Genomic DNA, 20,632 nt, shown 5'->3' with positions numbered 1-20,632 from the left:
AGCCGCACAGAGGCGTGCCAGCCTCGTCTCGGAGCGGGAGGCAAAAGCGTGCGTGTAAGTTCCTCAGAAAAAAAACAAGAGAGGGTTCTAGGGGCACTGTCTACCAAGCTTTTTAGCTTCCTTTTAAAATGTGCTCTTAAAGACCACTGCCTTCCAATTATTTTATCCTTCAAATTACTATGCTTGCTTTCCAGAATACCACCCCGCTTTGTTCCTGACAATACAAAACTCCATTTTCTAGCACCTTACCTACTGTCTAAATTTTTCTAATTTCTCAGAGAAAAATCCAAAAGTCCCACAAAAGAAAGAGGCTGGGGTTATTCCAGAATGTTCTACCCTATTCTCATAAAAGGCTTAACTTCTTCTGGAAGGGAAAATCCATGGTATGCCCATGTAAGCACCTGCCCAGCCCCCCACTCTGTTTATAACCTACATTTCTGGAGGGACAGGAAATATCATACTCTCCAAAATACCTTGCTTGTCCATTTTGTGAAAAAATAAACTTGCTCTCCAACTTACCAGATAGTTATGCCCAGTCCTATTTCTACTCAGAAACATCCTCTCTTCTCTGTGCCCCCCTGCCCGCCTCTCCTGGCATTGTTCTTCCCTGAATTCTGCCTCAGGCTCTGCTCTTTCCTGTAGTTCCTCCTCCGCTGACAGGCTAACCCCCACCACTTCTCTATTCATCACTGTAACTGCATAGAGTAACGTCCCTTATCTTGCCCTCACTTTTCAGAGGCAACTTTCTCTGCAGAAGTCACTAGATAGGATATTTCTTGTTTTCATCTACAGATCAAGTTTGGCTTTTACTATTGGTCAGAGGCCAGCTACCTCCTGGAAAGGACCTGCTCATTGTTTTCTTGCCAAATTCTTGCCTCAAGCATCACTGTCTCTCAGAATTCCATATGGAAGACACTCATTATCTCCACTTTTTCCTGCTAGTAAGGCACTGCTACGGTGTAACCAGCTTTTCCCTTAGAGAATCAACCAATAAATCCCTCTCTCTCATTTCTGTCCTCCTTCAGTAAAGAGAAGTCTGGGCCATAGAAACTAACATCGATTGAGTTGCTCTGCTAGAGGTTAAGGACCCACTTAAATATACGACCAGCAGGACTTTCCAATCATTTTGTCATCCATTTTCTTGGCAGGTTTTTCCAGAAGTATTGCTTACACAACTAACCATATTTTCAGTTTCTAGGTTAAATTACAAGGTGGGATAAAAGAGAAATCAAAATTTGAATGCAGTACTGTAACTTATCCTGCAGACTCTGCTGCCAGCCTGGGGGCAAGGAGGGAGGAGAGAGAAGAGGAATATTCTCATCTCAGTGAAATCATAGTATTGGATAGTTCAGCGCTAGACAAGTCACAGCTGTCAAACCATTTTAAGTATATTGAAAACTCTCAACAATCTGTGAAGCAGTTAAGACAGAGGGACTACAGCTTGTAAATGAAGCAAATAGCAATCATGAGTAGCTCACTGCTTCCTGAGTTAAAACCTGCTCCTTAGAAGAATGTTTAAATTAAACTAAACCCATTGAAATCCCTATCAGATATGTTAAGAGACAATGTTTGCAGAAGAGAAGTGGTAAATTATTAATACACTATGGATATTACTATGCAAGTAATATCAGAAAAAAATGTTATATAGGTGAACTAAGGACAGTACATACATATGTATATATTGTGTTGGCCAAAAAGTTTGTTCAGGTTTTTCCTATGACGTTATGGAAAAATTCAAGCAAACGTTTTGGACAACCTAATATAATTATATAGACATGGGCACTTGCAGATTTACAGGGCCATACCCCATCCCAAAAAGCAGACTTGAAAATAAGACTTCCCAGAGAGAATTAAAGTTTAAAATCAATAGTCAAAGATGTGAAAGGCCACCTTAATGACACAAAGAGCTTTCATGCTAGCAAGACTTCATTGTAACCAAAAAACTGATTAATCCATTCAAAGAAAAAAGTAAGTCTAACAGAGGTGGCAAAGGCAGTACCATAAATGATAACAACAGTCACATCACAATAACTTTATAAAGTTACAGTGCGTAACGATCTTAGGATGAAGATTCAGCTAAGATCACACAGCTAAGTAAGCAGCCCAGGTTATTCCGTCTATATCACTAACCCAGGAAGGACCACAAATAGGCAGGCTGTACAATTATAAGTAATCGTAAATACTTCCAAGGATTAGGGGCCATAGAGATGAAAGGACATTTAAATATCTAACTTCCTAGCTCTAAATCCAGGCTAACCAAGCAATTTAAGGATCCCTTGGTTATGGATACGGCCCTCTTGTTTCTACTGAGGAGACAGAGGGAGAACTGCCATGCAGGGAGTACCTGAACTTAGGGGATATGACCATCTCAAGGACTGTGGCCTGGGGGGAACAGAGGAGAGTTCTGAACTACAAAGCTTTCCTCCCGAGCCCCTCCTCACTCCCAGTGACCACTTGTCTACTGGGAGGCAGTGGCTGGGCAGGGGAAAAAATTAATTTGAGAATAACAAAGGCAACGTAGTTATTACACAGGGTAGTGAGGTTTGGGGTGGGGGGTAGAGAGGGAGTGAAAAGGAATGTTCCTTAAGCAAAAAATAAACATTTAACCCCAGAGCTTATTATTTGGTAAAATAACAAGCAAGGAAAAGGTTCCAGGGAAAGCATCAAAGCTTATTACTTAAGTAGAGGGGTTCAAGGAAAATGACACAGTACTGAGGCAAGAGTCCAAGTTTAGAGATTTTAGTCTCCATTCCTATTAGAAAGACTGATCTCAGGCGAGTATTACAGCACAGCAGTCAAGAGGATGAGCTCTGTAGCCAGACTGGGTTCAATTCTCAGTCCTGACAGTTACCCAGATGAGTAGCTTCAGGAAAATATCTTAACCTCTCTCTACTTCCTTTACATATCTATAAAATAACACATAATAATAATATAACATATAATACAACAGGGTTGTTGTGAAGACTTAATTTACTCACACAGTATTTGCAACAGACAATTATGCTGCTAACACTGGAAGTTGCACAGGTGCTGCACATCTTTCATTGGTATATACCTTTATGAAGAACCACTAAGGATTAAGTAATTCAAATACAATTCTTAATTGTGAAACCATTATAAAAACCAACAAAAACTGACACAAGAGAAAACAAAAAACCTCAATAGGTCACCTATGTATTTTAAAAATTGAGGGGGTGGGGGAAGGATGGATTAGGAGTTAGGGACTGGCAGATGCAAACTTATATAGAAAGGATAAGCAACAAGGTCCTACTGTATAGCACAGGGAGCTATATTTAATGTCCTATGATAAACCATCATGGAAAAGAATATGAAAATAATGTGTGTATATATATATTCATAATTGATGTATACATAGAGAGATACATATAATTACTATACAGTAGAAATTAACAGAACATTATAAATCAACTATACTTCAATACAATATATTTTTTAAAACAATGAATTCACTGCCAGAAACCTTCCCATGGAGAAAACTCTAGGCCCAGATGGTTTCATTGGTGAAATCATTCTAACAATTTCATCTTCATCTTTAGTTACCACCATAAATAGGAAGACCCTGCTCCCCTCTAATCTCATCCTATATTTTAGGGAGCAGCACCTAGCAGAGCACTGCACATGTAAAAATTGAGCTTAAACCATTCTGGAGTCAGACTATGTCTCAAAATTTAACCAAAAACTACAGATCTTCTCCCACAAAAACAGGCAAAACACGCAAAATTCTGTGCTCAACATCAAGAGGTCCACTGACCCCCACGAAAATATTCAATGGACACACAAACATGCTAACCAACACTATCAAATGAGCATTAACAGATGCAGCGCAGAGTGATAGCTTAATAACAGGACAGAGTGCCTGCCAGTTTCTCTACCCTCTGATACATTACAAACGGTAACAATCTACTCCTAACCTTGAGCAGTGATTTCTTCCTGATCTCATTCTAAAAATATCTTTTGGCAATCTTCATCATCATAATCTTACAGTCTTTACAAAATACAAGAAATTCTTTTCTTTTAATGTTTAATTGTGGTGAAAGTCCACAATGTATATTATATTACACATAATATAAAACAAACTATTTTAACCATATTTAACACTTCAGTGGCACTAGTACATTCACGATGTTGCACAACTCTCACCATCATCCATCTCCAGAGTTTTTCACATTCCTCAACTGAAACTCTGACCCCATTAAACACTAACTCCCCATCCCCTTCCCCATTCACCTCCCCCCAGGCCCCCTGGCTTCTACTTTCTGACTCTATGAATTTGACTATTCTACGTACCTCGTGATAAGTGGTGTCAACAGTTATCTGTCTGCACCTACTGTATATTCGTGGAGAAGGAAACGGCAACCCACTCCAGTATTCTTGCCTGGGGAATTCCATGCACAGAACAGTTGGAGGGCTATAGTCCATGGGGTCGCAAAGAGTCGGACATGACTTAGTGACTAAACCACCACCACTGTATATTCAAAGTACCAATGAATTATTTACCTTCTAATTTACTAGGTCCTATCTTTTAGACTTATCCTATCCTTAAAAATTTCCCAGTAAATTCATCACTTCCTAAATGCCTTTCCCAGATGTTATTCAATTCTCCTCCATTATTTATATTTCTAATCATGGTGGGCTGCGGTCTATGGGGTCGCACAGAGTCGGACAGGACTGAAGCAACTTAGCAGCAGCAAGCAATACCACCTCCCCTATCCCACCACACCCAATGGCTCACATCTACAGATCTTATCTCCTCTGGGTCTAAAGAGTCACCTCCAAGACAAATCCAGCCAGGATGTAGAGCTAAATCTTCCTGCATCTGAAGATGCAGGAAGATGAAAAATGGAAATTTCATGCTCCCTCTGGTAGTTATCATTCCCAAGGCTACTTTTAGATGGCTGGTATTTTATGGAAAGAAATCTCCCATCGTTCAGCCTAGAGAGGATGCAGTGAAGTTAACAAAGCACCCGTAAGAGTCCGTGTAGGGAGACCCTCAGGTCTTTAAATTGCAGACTTCATATGTTTCCACAAAACTGTTTTAGTCTATTAAGAAGCTAACCAGAGCGATGATTTCCAGTTAAATCATAGAACATATAAAAGATAAAAACAGGGACTTCTCTGGTGGTCCAGTAGTTAAGAATCTACCTGCCAGGGCAGGGGACAAGGTTCAATACCTGGTCCAAGGAGATACCACATGCTGCAGAGCAACTAAGCCCATGAGCCACAACTATTGACCTAAAGTGCTCTAAAGCCCAAGAGTCACAGCTACGAGCCCACGTGCTGCAACTGAAGCCCGTACGACCCAGAGTCCATGCTCTCCAACAAGAGAAGCTTCCACAATGAGATGCCCAGGCATCACAACAAGAGTAGTCCCTACTGGTCACAACTAGACAAAGCCCACCGCAGCAACGAAGACCCAGTAGGCCAAAGAAAAGATAAAACACTTAGATAACTAAGTAACAGGGCATAATTTGAGAGTGGGCAAAACAAACCGAATGTGTGGACAAGAAACAATAGAAAGGACTCAAGTAGAAGAAAATGTTGTATTTTATCTTAAAATTACATTCACTTTGGCAAACCATGTATTCCATAATTTGAGATAGATATTTAACCAAAATGAGGCAGAAGTGGAGCAGACTCTAAAATCAAGAAAAGCCAAGATATAGAGAGAAAATATGAAAATAATAACAATAAATGACCAATGCGATAAAACCTTCACTCAGGAAAGAAGGGATAGGATTTTTACTCTAATGAGGATAGTACACCCAAGATTCCACTGCTGTGTGTGCAATCATTATCCACAGCCATCACTTCAACTTCCTGACACTTCACATACAACCCACTACCTCCCCCTGAACCACTGCACCGAAGCACCGTGATTCTCTGCTATTACCTGGGGTCCCAGCATTGTTCTTTTTCTCCCCTGCCCTACGCTCATGCTGATAATTATGAATAACCATCTCTAACCTTCCCATCAACGACTCCTGTAACCTCAAAGATAATATATCAAAACTCAACTCAGCTTCCATCTAAAACCTGCTGCTAATCCTGCTGTACCTTTCTCAAATAGCAGCTCCATAGACTACCTGTTTTCCAAAGCTATCCGAGACTCCCTTCTCTCTCTCTAAACATCAATGTAAACCCTAAGTGGCTTCAGTTATACCTCATAATGAGGGCGGTGTGCACCTGCACTGGGGCTTCACTGAAGCGCATGGACTTCTATTGTGCAGAACAGGTTCTAGAGCACACAGGCTCGGTCGCTGCAGCAGTGGGTGGGCTTCTACAGTTGCAGCACACTGGCTCGCTAGTTGCAGTGCATGGGCTTAGCTGCCCTGCAGCATACGAGACCTTAGTTCCCCAACCAGGGACCAAACCCATGTCTTCAGCACTGGAAGGCAGATTATTAACCACTGGACCATTATGACTTTTAAATGCCATCCTTGCCTCCCCTGCTTGATGAAAGTGAAAGAGAAGAGTGAAAAAGTTGGCTTAAAGCTCAACATTCAGAAAACTAAGACCATGGCATCTGGTCCCATCACTACATGGGAAATAGATGGGGAAACAGTGGAAACACTGACAGACTATTTTTGGGGGGCTCCCAAATCACTGCAGATGGTGACTGCAGCCTTGAAATTAAAAGATGCTTGCTCCTTGGAAGAAAAGTTATGACCAACCTATACAGCATATTAAAGAGCATTACTTTGTCAACAAAGGTTCGTCTAGTTAAGGCTATGGTTTTTCCAGTAGTTATGTATGGATGTGAGAGATGGACTATAAAGAAAGCTGAGCGCCGAAGAATTGATGCTTTTGAACTGTGGTGTTGGAGAAGACTCTTAAGAGTCCCTTAGACTGCAAGGGGATCAAACCAGTCCATCCTAAAGGAAATCAGTCCTGAATATTCACTGGAAGGACTGATGTTGAAGCTGAAACTCCAATACTTTGGCCACCTGATGCAAAGAACTGACTCATTTGAAAAGACCATGATGCTGGGAAAGATTGAAGACGGGAGGAGAAGGGAACAGAGGATGAGATGGTTGAATGACATCACTGACTCAACGGACATGAGCTTGAGTAAACTCCGGGAATTGGTGATGGACAGGGAGGCCTGGCCTGCTGCAATCCATGGGATCGCAAAGAGTCGGAGATGACTGAGCAACCGAACTGAACTTTCCTCCCCTTCTCTACTTCCTCCCTGTCCTTAGTTCAGGACCTCTAAAACTTCTCTAATACAACAAGCCCCTAATCAATTCTTCTCTGCCTTCTCTCCAATCCACCTGGCCCACTGCCACTACAATACAAAACTGACTGTATCACTCCCCTGTTCATGACTTTTCAGTGGTTACCTACTGTCTGTAGATAAACCAGAGGTTCTTTCAGGTCCTTCTGGTCCACACCTACATCTTCAACTGCCACCATTCACCTCTTCTCACTCCCCACTCCCCCCCACACACACACAACGCTACAACAACACAGCACTGCTTGTGTTCCTCTGACTATATCGTGTGGTTTGGGAATGCCTTTGTATCGTGTAATTCTCTTTTTCATTTCAACATTATTTCAACCACTGGAAAATATGTGTTTCACTGTTTTCGATAGTCGGGCTTTCCTCACTTTGTAAAGCCATCCCTGACCTTCCTACCTTCCCCCTTTCTCTCTGCTCCTTTGTTGCCTTCTACAAACTTCTATTAATACATGGATGACATATTATTTGCTCACATGGGTGCCCTTTCTACCAGACTGATCATTAAAATGTGAAGGTGTGGCTCTAAGCCACTCAACAAATATTACCTGGGGCTAATTAAAACAATGCCTTCACCCATAAGATTCCCTCTCATATTTGAACTATTTCCCAGAGATGGTTTTGAAAAGGAAGATGTGTGAATATAAAGAGTATAAAAGACAGAGTTTAAGTCTGGATAAAAAAATTAACCCAAGATTACTTATTGTTCAGTGGGCAAGTCATGTCCAACCCTTTGAGAGAGCGAGAAATGCTAAGAAATTTCTCAAATGGATGCATGGTAACAGAATCAGAAAAAAAAAAAATGAGCATAAATGTGGTAAAAACACTGCCTCAAGGACAAAAGCCTGACACTTGAAATGATACAAGGCAATATGTGCCAAAGCCTAAGGAACTAACAGTCCTGGTTCTCGTTTCTCCATCAGATATGACCCCATGAGAAAGAAACACATGGAAGAAACCACTGACAGAATAGAAGCAACTACTTTGGACAATATTCGGTAAACTTTAAGGATGGCAGGATCCATTCTAAATTTCTTAAAATGTGTTGGTGGTTTTTGGAGTTGGACGGACATGAGAGACCACCACCAACTCCCTTCATTTACAAGGGGAGAAATGGGGCTGAGAGGAGCTTACCCAAGTCTCACAGTAGTTAAGTGGAAGATAAGAAATGAGGACAGTGGCTTCTACTTTATCTGGGGCTATTCGAGTTACGTGCTACATTGTTTTGTTTACACATAAAGAGTCATTTTTCTTTCTTAATTCTAACAGTCTTTAGGCTTTATTTAAATGTTAGAAATGGGTTCCCCAACTCCTAGATCACTTGCATCTGCCACTCTTTTCTTACCGAAACAGGAATCAGTCCCATCAGGCTTTGGTGATATTGCTGACCACACAGAACACGCTATCTTAAGTCATCAGTCACACTCGTTTGTAAAACCCAGCTATCAACTTCACTGATATTTCATTAAAAGTACCACCATTTCTCTCATTAATCCTACTGAAGCAATTTCATTCTACAGTAATAAGAAAGAGGAACAGGTGGGGACAGTGACTATTCAACAGGCAGGACTGGAATGAGAGAATCTGAGGACCAGAGGCAGTGGGATAGAACACATCTAGCCAATAGAGCAAACAGGAACTCTGGGCTCCTCCAATGCTTATAAAGTCAAGTGCCTAATAATGAAACCACCCAAGTATAGTAATAGTATTACTGACTAAACGCTGGCCGTGTGTTAGGGACTATTGTTGTTCAGTCAGTAAGTCATGTTTGACTCTTTGCAACCCCATGGACTGCAGCCCACCAGGCTCCTCTGTCCATGGGATTTCCCAGGCACGAATACTGGAGTGGGTTGCCATGTCCTTCTCCAGGGACCTTTCCAATCCAGGGATGAAACCCCGTCTCCTACAGTGGACGTGGATTCTTTACCATTGAGCCACTGGGGAAGCCCTTTAGGAATTATACCAAGAGCTTCACATATGTCATCTCCAATCCTCACAAAATAACCAAAAGGCAGGTAAAATACAGATGACGAGAATAAGCAGTAACAGCACCAGGATTTCTACATACGAGGGGCTCACAGGTGGCAAAATGGAAGGGAATAGAAGATAAGAAGGGACTTAGTTCCAACCCTTCTTACAGAGGTAAATCCCTGTTTACTAGATTGTATGTGTATCTGAGGTGGTGAGAACCTTGATGTACAAACAAAGCATAACAATTTTCCTTAGTGGACTATTTATGGAGCATGGTGGGAGGGACTGTAGCCACTCTTCCCTCCATCCTACCCATCTCTTAGCACCTTATGTAAACCGAGGACATTAGAGATGGAGGGCTCGGTCCAAGGTGATGGAGCAAGTAAGTGAGCCAAGAGCTGGCATTTGAACTCAAGTTTGTGTGGTTTCAAAACCCTTTCTCTTTCTACTCTACCATACTACTTCCTTCTCTGTAAATCCCAGACTAAGAATCATGTAAAATTAGTAGCAATTTCACAAATCACAAGATGTGAAAAATAAATTACACCTGCAAGAACCCTAAACTATCATCTAGAAAGTCAATTATCTAACGCCCTAGAATAGCAGACATACTACAGATTCAATACTTCCTAAAATAGGACTTAAGTACGTTTTAAGGTATACATTCAGAAGCAAATGACAGGAGTCATTTTTTTTTTTTTTATTTTTTTGTTGAGGTTTGAGGGTTGTGGTGGTGGTGGGGGCGGGTGGCACGGCACAGATGGATGGTAAAAGAGAAGAGAAAATGGTCTCTCCTTTGAGACTCAAGCTGCTTTAGGACCAAGATGATTCACAGGAATGAATGAATTTTTTAATTATGCTACATACTGGGTTTAAAACTGGATATAACCCAATAAATCCAATATCTTCATCATAATTTGAGAGCGTGAAATGCCCATATTTTAAGAGGGAATATGCTTTCATTCACTCATTCAACAATCTCCAGGTAGGCCTGGACTAGGATATTACAGAGGTCACAGGGATGTTCCTGACATAGTTCCTGCTTAGGAGTACTCAGCAGTCCCCAATCTTTATGGCCAGGGACCAGTTTCACGGAAAACTATTTTTCCATGACTAGAAGGGGCGGGGGGGACTGTTTCAAGATGATTCACTTACATTACATTTATTGTGCACTTTATTTCTAATCTAATGCTGCCGCTGATCTAACAGGAGGTACCAGCCTGTGGTCCAGAGGCCAGGGACGCCTACAAGTACTTATAATCTAAATAGAAAAATCAAATAAATGTTTGAAAGGATTAAAGAGCAGCCAATGAACAAATTCTAAAGGCTGGGTTGTCAAGAAGTAGTAGAACTGAAGGAAGGAGAAAACACTGGACTTTTCAGGAACCAGTGGTAGCACTTTAAGCCAGCTCTTGAAAGCAAGCATGGGGAACCAGTATTAGAGGCAGGGGGCCAGGGAATTCACAAAAGTCCAGGAAGAGGGGAAAAGACAGGCTATTAGAGAACAAATCCACAAATACATAGATGTTCTCACACAAGGGCAAACGGATATGCGTACAAAGATATTCATGGAGTTATGGTTAAATACATTATGGCACATCCACACAATGAAATGCAGCTATAAAAATGAATGAGGCAGGCTGGTATGCACTGATGTACTTACATAAGCGAAGAAAGCAAGATACAGAGAGTGTGTATAGTGTGCTACCATTTGTGTGTTTACAAAAGATAATATTTATACATATAGGCTTGGATATGCTTCAGTATTCACAGACTATCCATGGAAAGATGCAGAAGAACGTTATAAACAGTGGATAACTCTGTTGGCTGAGAACACAGGTAGGTTAAAACCAAGGGACTCTGCTCTGAAGAAGCAGGTGGACTAAAGAAGATCCTAGTATCAGGGTAAGAGGGCTGGAGAACAGGTCAACTCTAGAGCCAAGGTTTCTCACCAGTGGCATTACTGACATTTGAGGCCAGATAATTCTTTGTTATGGGGGCTGTCCTGTGCATTTTAGGAGGTTAAACAGCATTCTTGGCCTCTACCCCTTAGATGCTGGTAGCAGCCCCCTCCCAACCCTGATTGCAGCTCCCAAAAATGTCTCCAATGCCAAGGTGCCCTGGCAGGGAAAATCACCCCTGGTTGAGAACCACTGCTCAAGAGCCACAATGTAAACATGTAAACAGTTAATGTACAAAACACTGTTTTACATTCCTGTAAATTAATAAATGCAATAGACACTCCAATATGGATCTGAGGACTATATTGGACACTGTTTTGAAATGACCTTCATATATGTGTCATAGTTCCTCAAGCTGTGGTAATTGAGGTCCCTTCCCAAATCTGAAAACTATTCATTTTTAACCAAAACGACTCCATCTCAGATGTCTCTTTTCTGCATTTGTTGAATATGAGTGATACAAGTAACACAAAAAGACTAAGTACATTTTCAGCAGTACACAGAGGGTGAGCCAGATCCCCAGTGGGCTTCCCAATGATGCACCAACCCCCTTAGATCTCTTCAGCATAATTTCAGGAGTTAGTAGACCAGCGCCACCACCTCCAAATAGCTTGTGCTCTCTAGACCCAAGATCTTCTAGAAGGCCAAGAAAGGCAACCCTCTCACAAAAATCTAACAGCAGACTGTATTTTGGCTCAGCTTTTGAAAAACTAATATAATTACTGATACAATAAGAACATAATTTCTTATACTAATAATGTTTCTTCTCATAACACTTTAACGACCACACAAAGTACAAGAAGCTGTTCAAAAATAATGAAAGACATCACTCCTGAATGTAAGATTATAAAGTGAATGATTAGTTTATAAAGCCAAGAGAGGCTTTATCTAGGTTCTACATATCACAATTTCATTAAGTTTAAAGCCATTTCTAATATACCACAATGAATGGCGGGGGGGGGGGGATCAAGGCATCCAACAGGCTTGTATATTTTTCGAACACAGATCTAAAACTTTTGTTGATTCTCCTGTGTCTTTTCTTTTCCCAATGCCAGAAATCCAGTAACACTCTGGCAATCTTGGTTTCGTATTTTGAAGTCAATGATTCCTCCAATACTGTTGTAGGTGAAAAGTTCTGGATTTCATTCTCATGAAATCATGCTCTTCAGATTCTAGTATTGTGCCGACTACTTGTGCTTAGCTCTCAGGAGGTTGGCTCTCATTTGTGGAGGTGACCTCCTGTGACCTGACTCTGCAGTAAATACACCTGTGCGTCCTTATGGAAGGTGCTTACATGTGTCCGCGGCGAAAAAAAGAAACTCACCATTCTAACTACTTCAGGGTAAGTCTGCTCTGTCAAACAGCCTCTGCTTATTGTAATGTAGTCCACCAGTTCATTAAGAGTGGAGCGCTTGTATTCTTTCATTTTAAGATCAGATAGCGTGTCCATGAAGTCAAAAATGACACAGCACTGCTGAAGTTTCTTTAGGAACAGTTCAGGCTGCTCTGAGGATGGAACGTCTAAGAAAAAAAAAGGAAATGGTGTAAGTCTGTCATCAATTTCTAGGTAACAGGAATTCTCTGTGAAAGTTAACTTCAAAAGCAAGCTCAAAAAAATAAGAATTCGCATGACAACAGTGTTCTTTTAAAACAGTTACACATGGGCAGGAGGAGACACCACAGCCACTACTGCAGAGACCTTGTCTTCAGAACCTGCAGGGTCCAACACAATGGGCAGCGTTTGCTATTCCACCACCAGAGACCAACCAAGATCCCAGAGCCCTTAGAGAGGGGAAGCAAATTTTAACCAAGAACATCCCAATGTCTACACTCTTAAGCCAAAAACACTGAAAAAGGTCAAACGTTCCATTATAAGGTAGACACAGAAGTTTTCACTGTTGGTTTAAATTAACTTTACTAAAAAAATTTCAAAGCAGAAATGTCAGTTGATTCATTTTAATTTCACGCTGACATCCTTGGTATTTAAGGCAACTGTTGTTGAGTGTTTATATTTTTTGTTTTGTTTTGGCTTGGTATCTGTGAAGCTTTCTTGTCAAAGACACTCAAAAGATCAACAGAATGAAGCAATATAGACTCTCTCAAAAAGGGCACATCCATAATAGGACAATGCAAGCAAACTCTACCTAAACGTAGGCTCTCCTAGGCTCTCCCTCTTGACCCACCTTCTTCTCTTACAGGGGCGAAAACCACTAACATGTTCATTAATGTGTTCTCAGAATAAACATCTGTTCTTTTCCTACAAACAGCAGGTCAGACATTTGGTTTGGTGTCGCTAAAAAATATGTAGAAATTTTATACTAAATTCCCCAGCTAGAATGGAAACCTGACCCAGAGTTGAACTTGAAAGACACCAACTAATGGTAAATAGTTCATCCCACTTCTATCTTCTTTCCACTACTTTATTCCACCAAACTGGAGCTTCTCTGGAAAGGCAATGATGTTATGACAAGAGAACTTCTGCTGCCTTCATCCAAGGCGATTAAATCATAATCCTCAGAATACTCTGAAGTAAGCAGGTGGCATCACTATTATTATTCTCCATTTTTCACAAAGAAAATTAGAGACAATCATGGAGGTTCCACAATGAAGAGTTGTGAAGCTAGGCACAGCACCCGAGTCTCTAACCACACTCTCATCTTTCCTCTGTACGATTCAAGAAGGACTCGAACAGTGTTTGTCCAGTCACTTGCAACCATCCTCAGTTGCCAATCTCCCAGGAAATGCACTACAATGGCCTCGCAGCACGGGCCACCTGATTCCTGGAGGTAAATGCGAAGACTAACAGCACCCATCTTACACAGTCACCAGCAGCCCCAGCAGAGGGTGGACAGGGCTAGACTGCTAGTCACAGGATCCACTTGGTTCCTCCTCCCATGCCCCCTCTCCTCCTCACAACCCACAACCCAAGTGCCAGCCCATGTACCTGGGACCTCATGGATCATTCCCCCCAAAACTGATGTCAACTTTAGGTGAGGCGTAACGGTATCTGAAAGTATCACATTTCTCTACCAGATGTAAGGGAACAAGAAATAGCTGATCATTTTTAAAGGTATACAGCACCACTGCTATTCTCAGCAAAAACAAGTTACATATTTAGAAAGTATTCTCAACCAGTTGCCCCTCTCACCACCACTCCCCAAAGTCCCCCCAAAAGTCTAACATATTGACTTAGTAACGTCAAAGAATTTGAATTAAGCCATGAGATGTCTTATTCTATTCCCCTAAACTTAATCACTCTCAAAACATCTAAGCTTTATAAGGACTAAATTAGAAAAACCAAGCATTCTCTTTAATTGCTGTCTCCTTCAGGTGTTTATATAAACAAACAAAAACTAAACAAGGCTGCTTATCAACATGACTCTATATCCTTAACCAATGGCTAATTAAATGAACATAACCATCATGGTTAATTACTGAAGTCTTCTAAGTTCTAAATCAGATCCCACACCTCAGAGTGGAAGAGGAGTTTTGACGCTGCACAGAGAACAAGAAGAGGCTTATTAATGTATTAAAGTCTTCAGGACAAATTTTAATGAATCCTATTTTTGATACAATAATTTTGATAAAGCTTAAAAACCAGGCCATGTACAAGGAGAACTCCTTAACTCAGCACATATGAATTATAAAAGCATGTATAAATGACAGTTTTTCCTCCAAAAAGCAAATCATCATTTAACAATGATTATTTTTTGTGGTCAGTGCAATGATACTCAAATAATTCACATTTGGCTATTTATAAAAATACAGGCAGTTAACATTTAGTCCTCTTTCTTAATTTTAAACAACTGAAATTTATTCTCTTTTAATCCAAATTGCTATAATGTCAAAGACAAATGTAAAGCAGGCTATTGAGCTGCACAATAATGATAATAGCTCACATTTATTGACCACTATTGGATGCAAGTACCGGGTAATATTCTAAGCATTTTACATATTTTATATCTCACTTAGTCCCAACAACAACCCTATGCAATAGGTACTATTTCCCACTTAATAGATGAGAAAACCAAGACACAAAGAGATTCAGTGACCTCCACAGAGTCTTAGAGCTAATAAGCAGTGGAGAAAGGATTCAAACTCAAGCTAACTGACTCCAGAGCCTGAACTCTTCGCTCTGTGCAACAATCAAACTCAATGAAATGCGGGAATAATACCATATTCCACAGAGAGGGTATGCACAAAGAGAAAAGAGGAAGAACACAGAAAGAAAACAACCAATTAATTTCCAACATGCCCTCAATATAAAGTATGATGCTGAACCCCTCTAGCCTATTTCCCAGTATTAACACATACAGCAACAAGCTATGTTTATCCTTTATCACAGACTAAATTCCTCTAAAATAACCTCCTTCCTCTAAATTTAAGAACTTAAATAATCAAGACTGAAGAAAAAAAGGAGAGTCAAGACAAAGAAAAAAGGGGAATGGTGTCCTCAAAGAACCAATCCCATTATAACAATATTTAAAAACTGTGTTTTCATTTGTGCTGAAGGATGCCCTAACTTACAACGGTCCAAGCTAGGGCTCTTCATTTGGCACGCAGACTGCCCACCCCCCAGGGTGCTGCTCCTACTACCCCCCTTGCCCTCATCCTCCCTAGTTCCAGTGGGATATAAGAGTAGAGTGTGAAACGGTGGGACCAGCCAGGATCTGAGATGAAACACGGAGTCATGCAGACGGTTCCAGTGATTAAGTTTAACGTCTACAGAACCAATCCCAGACGCAGATACAAACATTCTTTTCTAATGAAACATGTGTAAAAAAAGGATCAGGTACTAGGCCATAAAGAAAACCTCATAAATGACAAAAAGAAGAAATCAGACAAGCAGTACATTTTGGCCACATGCAGTAATACTAGATTTTAACAACTCAAAACTACCCACCTCCCAAATCGAAACATTCAGTAACTTAGATGAAGAAAAAAAATTTATAGACATTTCAAAATAAATGTAAACTAGAAAAACTAAGGGTCATTGCAGAGTCCCAAAGCACACCAGGCAGTAGATGCTTGTGTCGTCTCTCTTCCCGTGGAAACCTCTGTCCTGCACAGACTGTCCCTACCCCCAGGACCAGGAGAGGGATTCCATAAAATCATAACCATAAATAATGAAGAATCAGTAAGCAGTTATATAATACCATGAAGGTCATTAGCACAACAACCCATCCATCCAATGTTGGTATTTGTTTGAAAGGAAGAGTTAACTGATCTAATGATCTTAGCTTGATAAGATTTCATAAGGTCAGATTCCACTATTCTGGAACAACTCTTAGAATTTAAGCTGATTTCCAGAATATGTTCCTTACCCAAGAAGATAATAACCAGTTAAATGGTCAATCTTCTTGACACTTGCATTTCTAACTGCAGTGTCCTTGTCTTTCCCTTTCAGCATTAGTCATTTTCTCACACATGCTTTTTTCTATCACCATCTCTCAGCATCCTATCAATTTTCATTAGTAAGTTGAAATGATTACTCTCACCTCCAAGGTGTTCATACCCAAAGAATTTTAAAATTTACAAGCCCCAAAGTATTGGGAAAACAGGCACAGAATTCAACAGCAGAGAAAGGATGTAAGTTCAGATTAAGAGCCAAAGGTTCTCCTTATATCTAAAGAATAGTCAACGGGTGTCACACACACTTAGTTATACATGTAATACACGCGCACACACACACACACACACACACACACTACTCACCCTCATTATGATTTCAAGGGATGGATGTTTATTATTTGTTTATAAATGGAAGAATACTCTTTCCTCCCTAATCAAGAGCTTCCATTATTCCACCCCTTCTAAAGTCTGGGACACAGAATCATGGACCCAATATCAGCCCATCTTCTCTGAGGGAGTGTCTCAATTTTGGACTCTGCAAAGAAGAAAGCAGCAAAGGCAGAAGAAACGAAACATGAGCTCAATGTCCTTTGGGTTTGGTACTCTGGGACGCCAGTTAAACAAAATTGTTGAAAATCACTGCAACTTGCAAATAAATATGCCAACCGAGTAAATAAAGCCCACATCATTAAATTCATTAGCCACAATATCACAGGGAGAAAGCAGATTGGTTTTTAGAAAATAAAATAAAATAAGAGATGTGGGCTGATTATGCATTTACACATAAGCTGTTTAAATGTATGTAGATAAATATTTCCATAAAATGGTCATGTTTGTACTGGAAGTTAAGCAGTAACATTGTTTGAGCTCCTAATGAATAGTATTTATAATCAGTTATGTCCATTCAAAAGATCTGGGGAAAAAAATTCTAAATTAACAATGCTTTTCACCTGAAAACACCCTAAGCTATTACTCCTTTAGCCCTTTTACATCTATTTCCCCAACTCGAAAAACAACAACAAAAAAATTGGAAGTACTCAGCATGTCAATGTGCTCTGATCCCTCCACCTCCTCCTTTAGAACTTTCCCTAAGGCAAACACATCCCCATCCAAGTATGCTATTAGTCCCTTACACGTGACCCTTCAAAACTTCAACAAAGTCACAGAATTGTATCTGTATGGGTATATGAGAATATATTCACAGAAAACTAGTCTCACAGCACTGAGAAGAGCTTGCCTGAGCGTTGAAGACTGAAGTGTGGTTTGTTGGCAGATGTGGTAAAATACCTAAAGTAACTGTCAGTCTCTCAGTCGCGTCCGACTCTTTGTGACTGCATGAGCTGTCGCCTGCCAGGTTCCTCTGTCCGTGGGATCTTCCAGACAAGAATACTGGAGTGGGTAGCCACTTCCTTCTCCAGGTTTCTTCCCAACCCAGGGATCAAACCCAGGTCTCCTGCACTGCAGGCAGATTCTTCACTACTGAGCCACCAGGGAAGCCCCCACTTTTGTCATACCTACTTCAAAAACAAACCTAAAACAAATACTATTTTATTCATGGAACTATGCTTCTATTAGGAACTGCTTTTGATACTTGAAAAAAAAATCAGATATAGCCAACAATATTTCATAAGACCACTATAAATCCTTATAATGAACCAAATAATAAAAGTAGGCTTCATGTCCTATAAACTGAACCCAAGCATACCATGTTGGTGTCACAAGACAGTCCCAAATAAATAAGTAAATAAGAAACTGATGTGAGCTAAAAAGTATTAAGTATCTGACCATACCAATTACTTTATTACTGTGTTCCAAGTAGGGGCTCCAAAAACGTATACTGTTGATGATGCTTCCACTACAAGGTATTTATATGTTATAAAAGTGTCTCATGTGATTTCAATGTGTGACCACAGCCGAAGACCACTGTTTTTAAAGTAATCACTTTAAAATCCTTCTTTCATCTCTTTCACCTTTGAAATTTGCCCTCAGTTTATTTAAAGCTAACAGTGAAAACTTTTGGTTTTCAACCAAAGGTCCCTGGCAACACCTACAACAGTGCAAGTATTCCTTCTTGGCCCTGGCTATAAATACGTGAATGTAGAGTTGGCTGCTTTCAGAACTCTTCACAGTCTATTAGGAAAGTCGAAAAACACTTTGCTGATTATTAGCACACACTTTTTTTTTAGCTTCAAAAACACAGAACTACTACACCAATAAAAAATAGTATCAAAAGAAGACCAAGGTGTTAAGTATTAAACAACAAACTGAAAGGCAGTTAAGACCAGTACTGATACTTTAAGGTTAAAAGAATGATGACAATGATAAGGAACATTTACTACTGCAAAGCACTGTACTAAGCTCTTGACACACATTATCCTATTTAACCCCTAGAATATCTTATGAATGGCCACTATTAATATCCCAGTTTTTCAGATGAAAAAAAAAAAAAACAAAAAATAGAGCCTAGACAGCTAAGTCACCTACCCAATGTCACCCACTATTAAGGGTTATAGGTAGTATCCAAACCTAGATAGCCTTAATCCAGTGCACACACCAACAGCAATGACGATGACTGGGGTAAAGAAAGCAACTCACCACCACCACCACTGGAGCAATGGGTGAACTATCACGACTGCGTATTTGTTTAAGAAAAGTATCTAAAAGTAAAGGAAAATCTGATACACTTTTCTACAAGTATTTACACATTTTAAAACTTTAACATAAGCGAACAATGGTAGGTGGATTAAGTTTTAAATAATAATAAAGTAATTATTCTTCCAAATTTGGACAATCAACATGTGTTATTACTCTTTCATGGATCTCTCCAGTTATCCTTTCCCCAAAGCTGACAAATATACATGCTAGTTTATAAGCAATACCCAGAAGTCTCCACTAATGCAGAAAAGTGGCCTCAGCACCAAAACCATAGGATTCAGGGCTACCATATTGTTTCAACAGTGTTCTAATCAGAATAAGTGGGAAACACTCACGTGCACCCACACATACAAAACTTCTAATAAATATGTTTCCAATTTTTCACAGTTCTCCCTCATGCTTGACCTTCTAATGCACTGTAACTTGTCAGGACAAGAAAAATAAAACATTTAAAAATTCCTAGTTACAGATGTAAACTACGTTTCTGTCACCAAACTTATTCACAGGATAGAAGGCACCACAGCCTCTGACTAACACAGTCTCTCTACTATCAGTCCATTACCATTTGCAGAGATGAGACTAGGAAAATAGGAACCAAGGCTTTTTCAATAAAAAGGATTCCTGAAGCATGCTGGGCTATGTCAAAAAAATAAAATAAGAGCTGCAAGAATTATAGAATGTTCTACAGTATCCCTGACAGTGTCTCCCTCTGAAGATTCTACCAGTAAAATTATTAAAAAGAATAGGTTGACTTTCTTTTATTTCAGGAAAAGACACTAAAATAATAACTAGATATCACTTATTTCCACTATAATTTCCTAAAATAAAAGGATCTTTAAGGATAGAAAAAGAAGAGAAAGCTCAAACTTAGAATCAAAAATAATCCTTCCTCAAAAAGGAGGGTGGCAATTCTCCACACACGCACACACAGATGCATACACATCTGCATACGTGTGGGCACACCCAGTCATGTATTCTCTCTCAATCTGCTTTCCCCTCTACTCGTTTTTTCATTTTGCCCAGTACCAGCAACAACTCTTCCACTGGCCGTCTGCGTTTGGGAACCTCTGGGCCACATCACTTCTTTGTTCCAACATTTCTCTAGTAGCGTGGATAACAGTCTCAGCTGTAATGACAGTACTAATTTCAATTGTATTTAGATGGTTGTAAACGCTGAGAAGATAATCATACACCCTGCATGAGTTATAGGAATATCTCACTTTATAGCAGCCGTGAAGTCCCGAAATCCCATAACAAAAATCCCCTGTAAAACTTTATATATATATATATATATATAACTCCATTCAAGGACTTGCCACATTATATTAGGACCACTTTTTTTCCCCAAGCCAATGAATCATGTGTCTTGTTCCTCTTTTAATGCCCCTCAAAAGAAATTTCTGGAACATGATAGGTACATAATAAATGCCGGTTG

The 20,632-nt window shown here is 40.0% G+C and overlaps 1 protein-coding gene across 2 annotated transcripts in view; it reads right to left on the bottom strand.

Annotated features, from left to right (window-relative positions):
* The window catches only part of PPP2R5E (protein phosphatase 2 regulatory subunit B'epsilon), a 156,172-nt gene that overhangs the window by 60,935 nt on the left and 74,605 nt on the right, over positions 1–20,632 (bottom strand). For both annotated transcript variants that reach the window (XM_040226306.1, XM_040226307.1), the window contains exon 3: positions 12,515–12,711. In XM_040226306.1, coding sequence (XP_040082240.1) covers positions 12,515–12,711 — 197 coding nt within the window. The remainder of the gene's footprint in view (positions 1–12,514; positions 12,712–20,632) is intronic.

Source organism: Oryx dammah, unplaced genomic scaffold (assembly GCF_014754425.2).
Source record: "Oryx dammah isolate SB20612 unplaced genomic scaffold, SCBI_Odam_1.1 HiC_scaffold_26, whole genome shotgun sequence".
Lineage (NCBI taxonomy): Eukaryota > Metazoa > Chordata > Mammalia > Artiodactyla > Bovidae > Oryx > Oryx dammah.
This window is presented reverse-complemented; position numbering and strand designations above follow the sequence as displayed.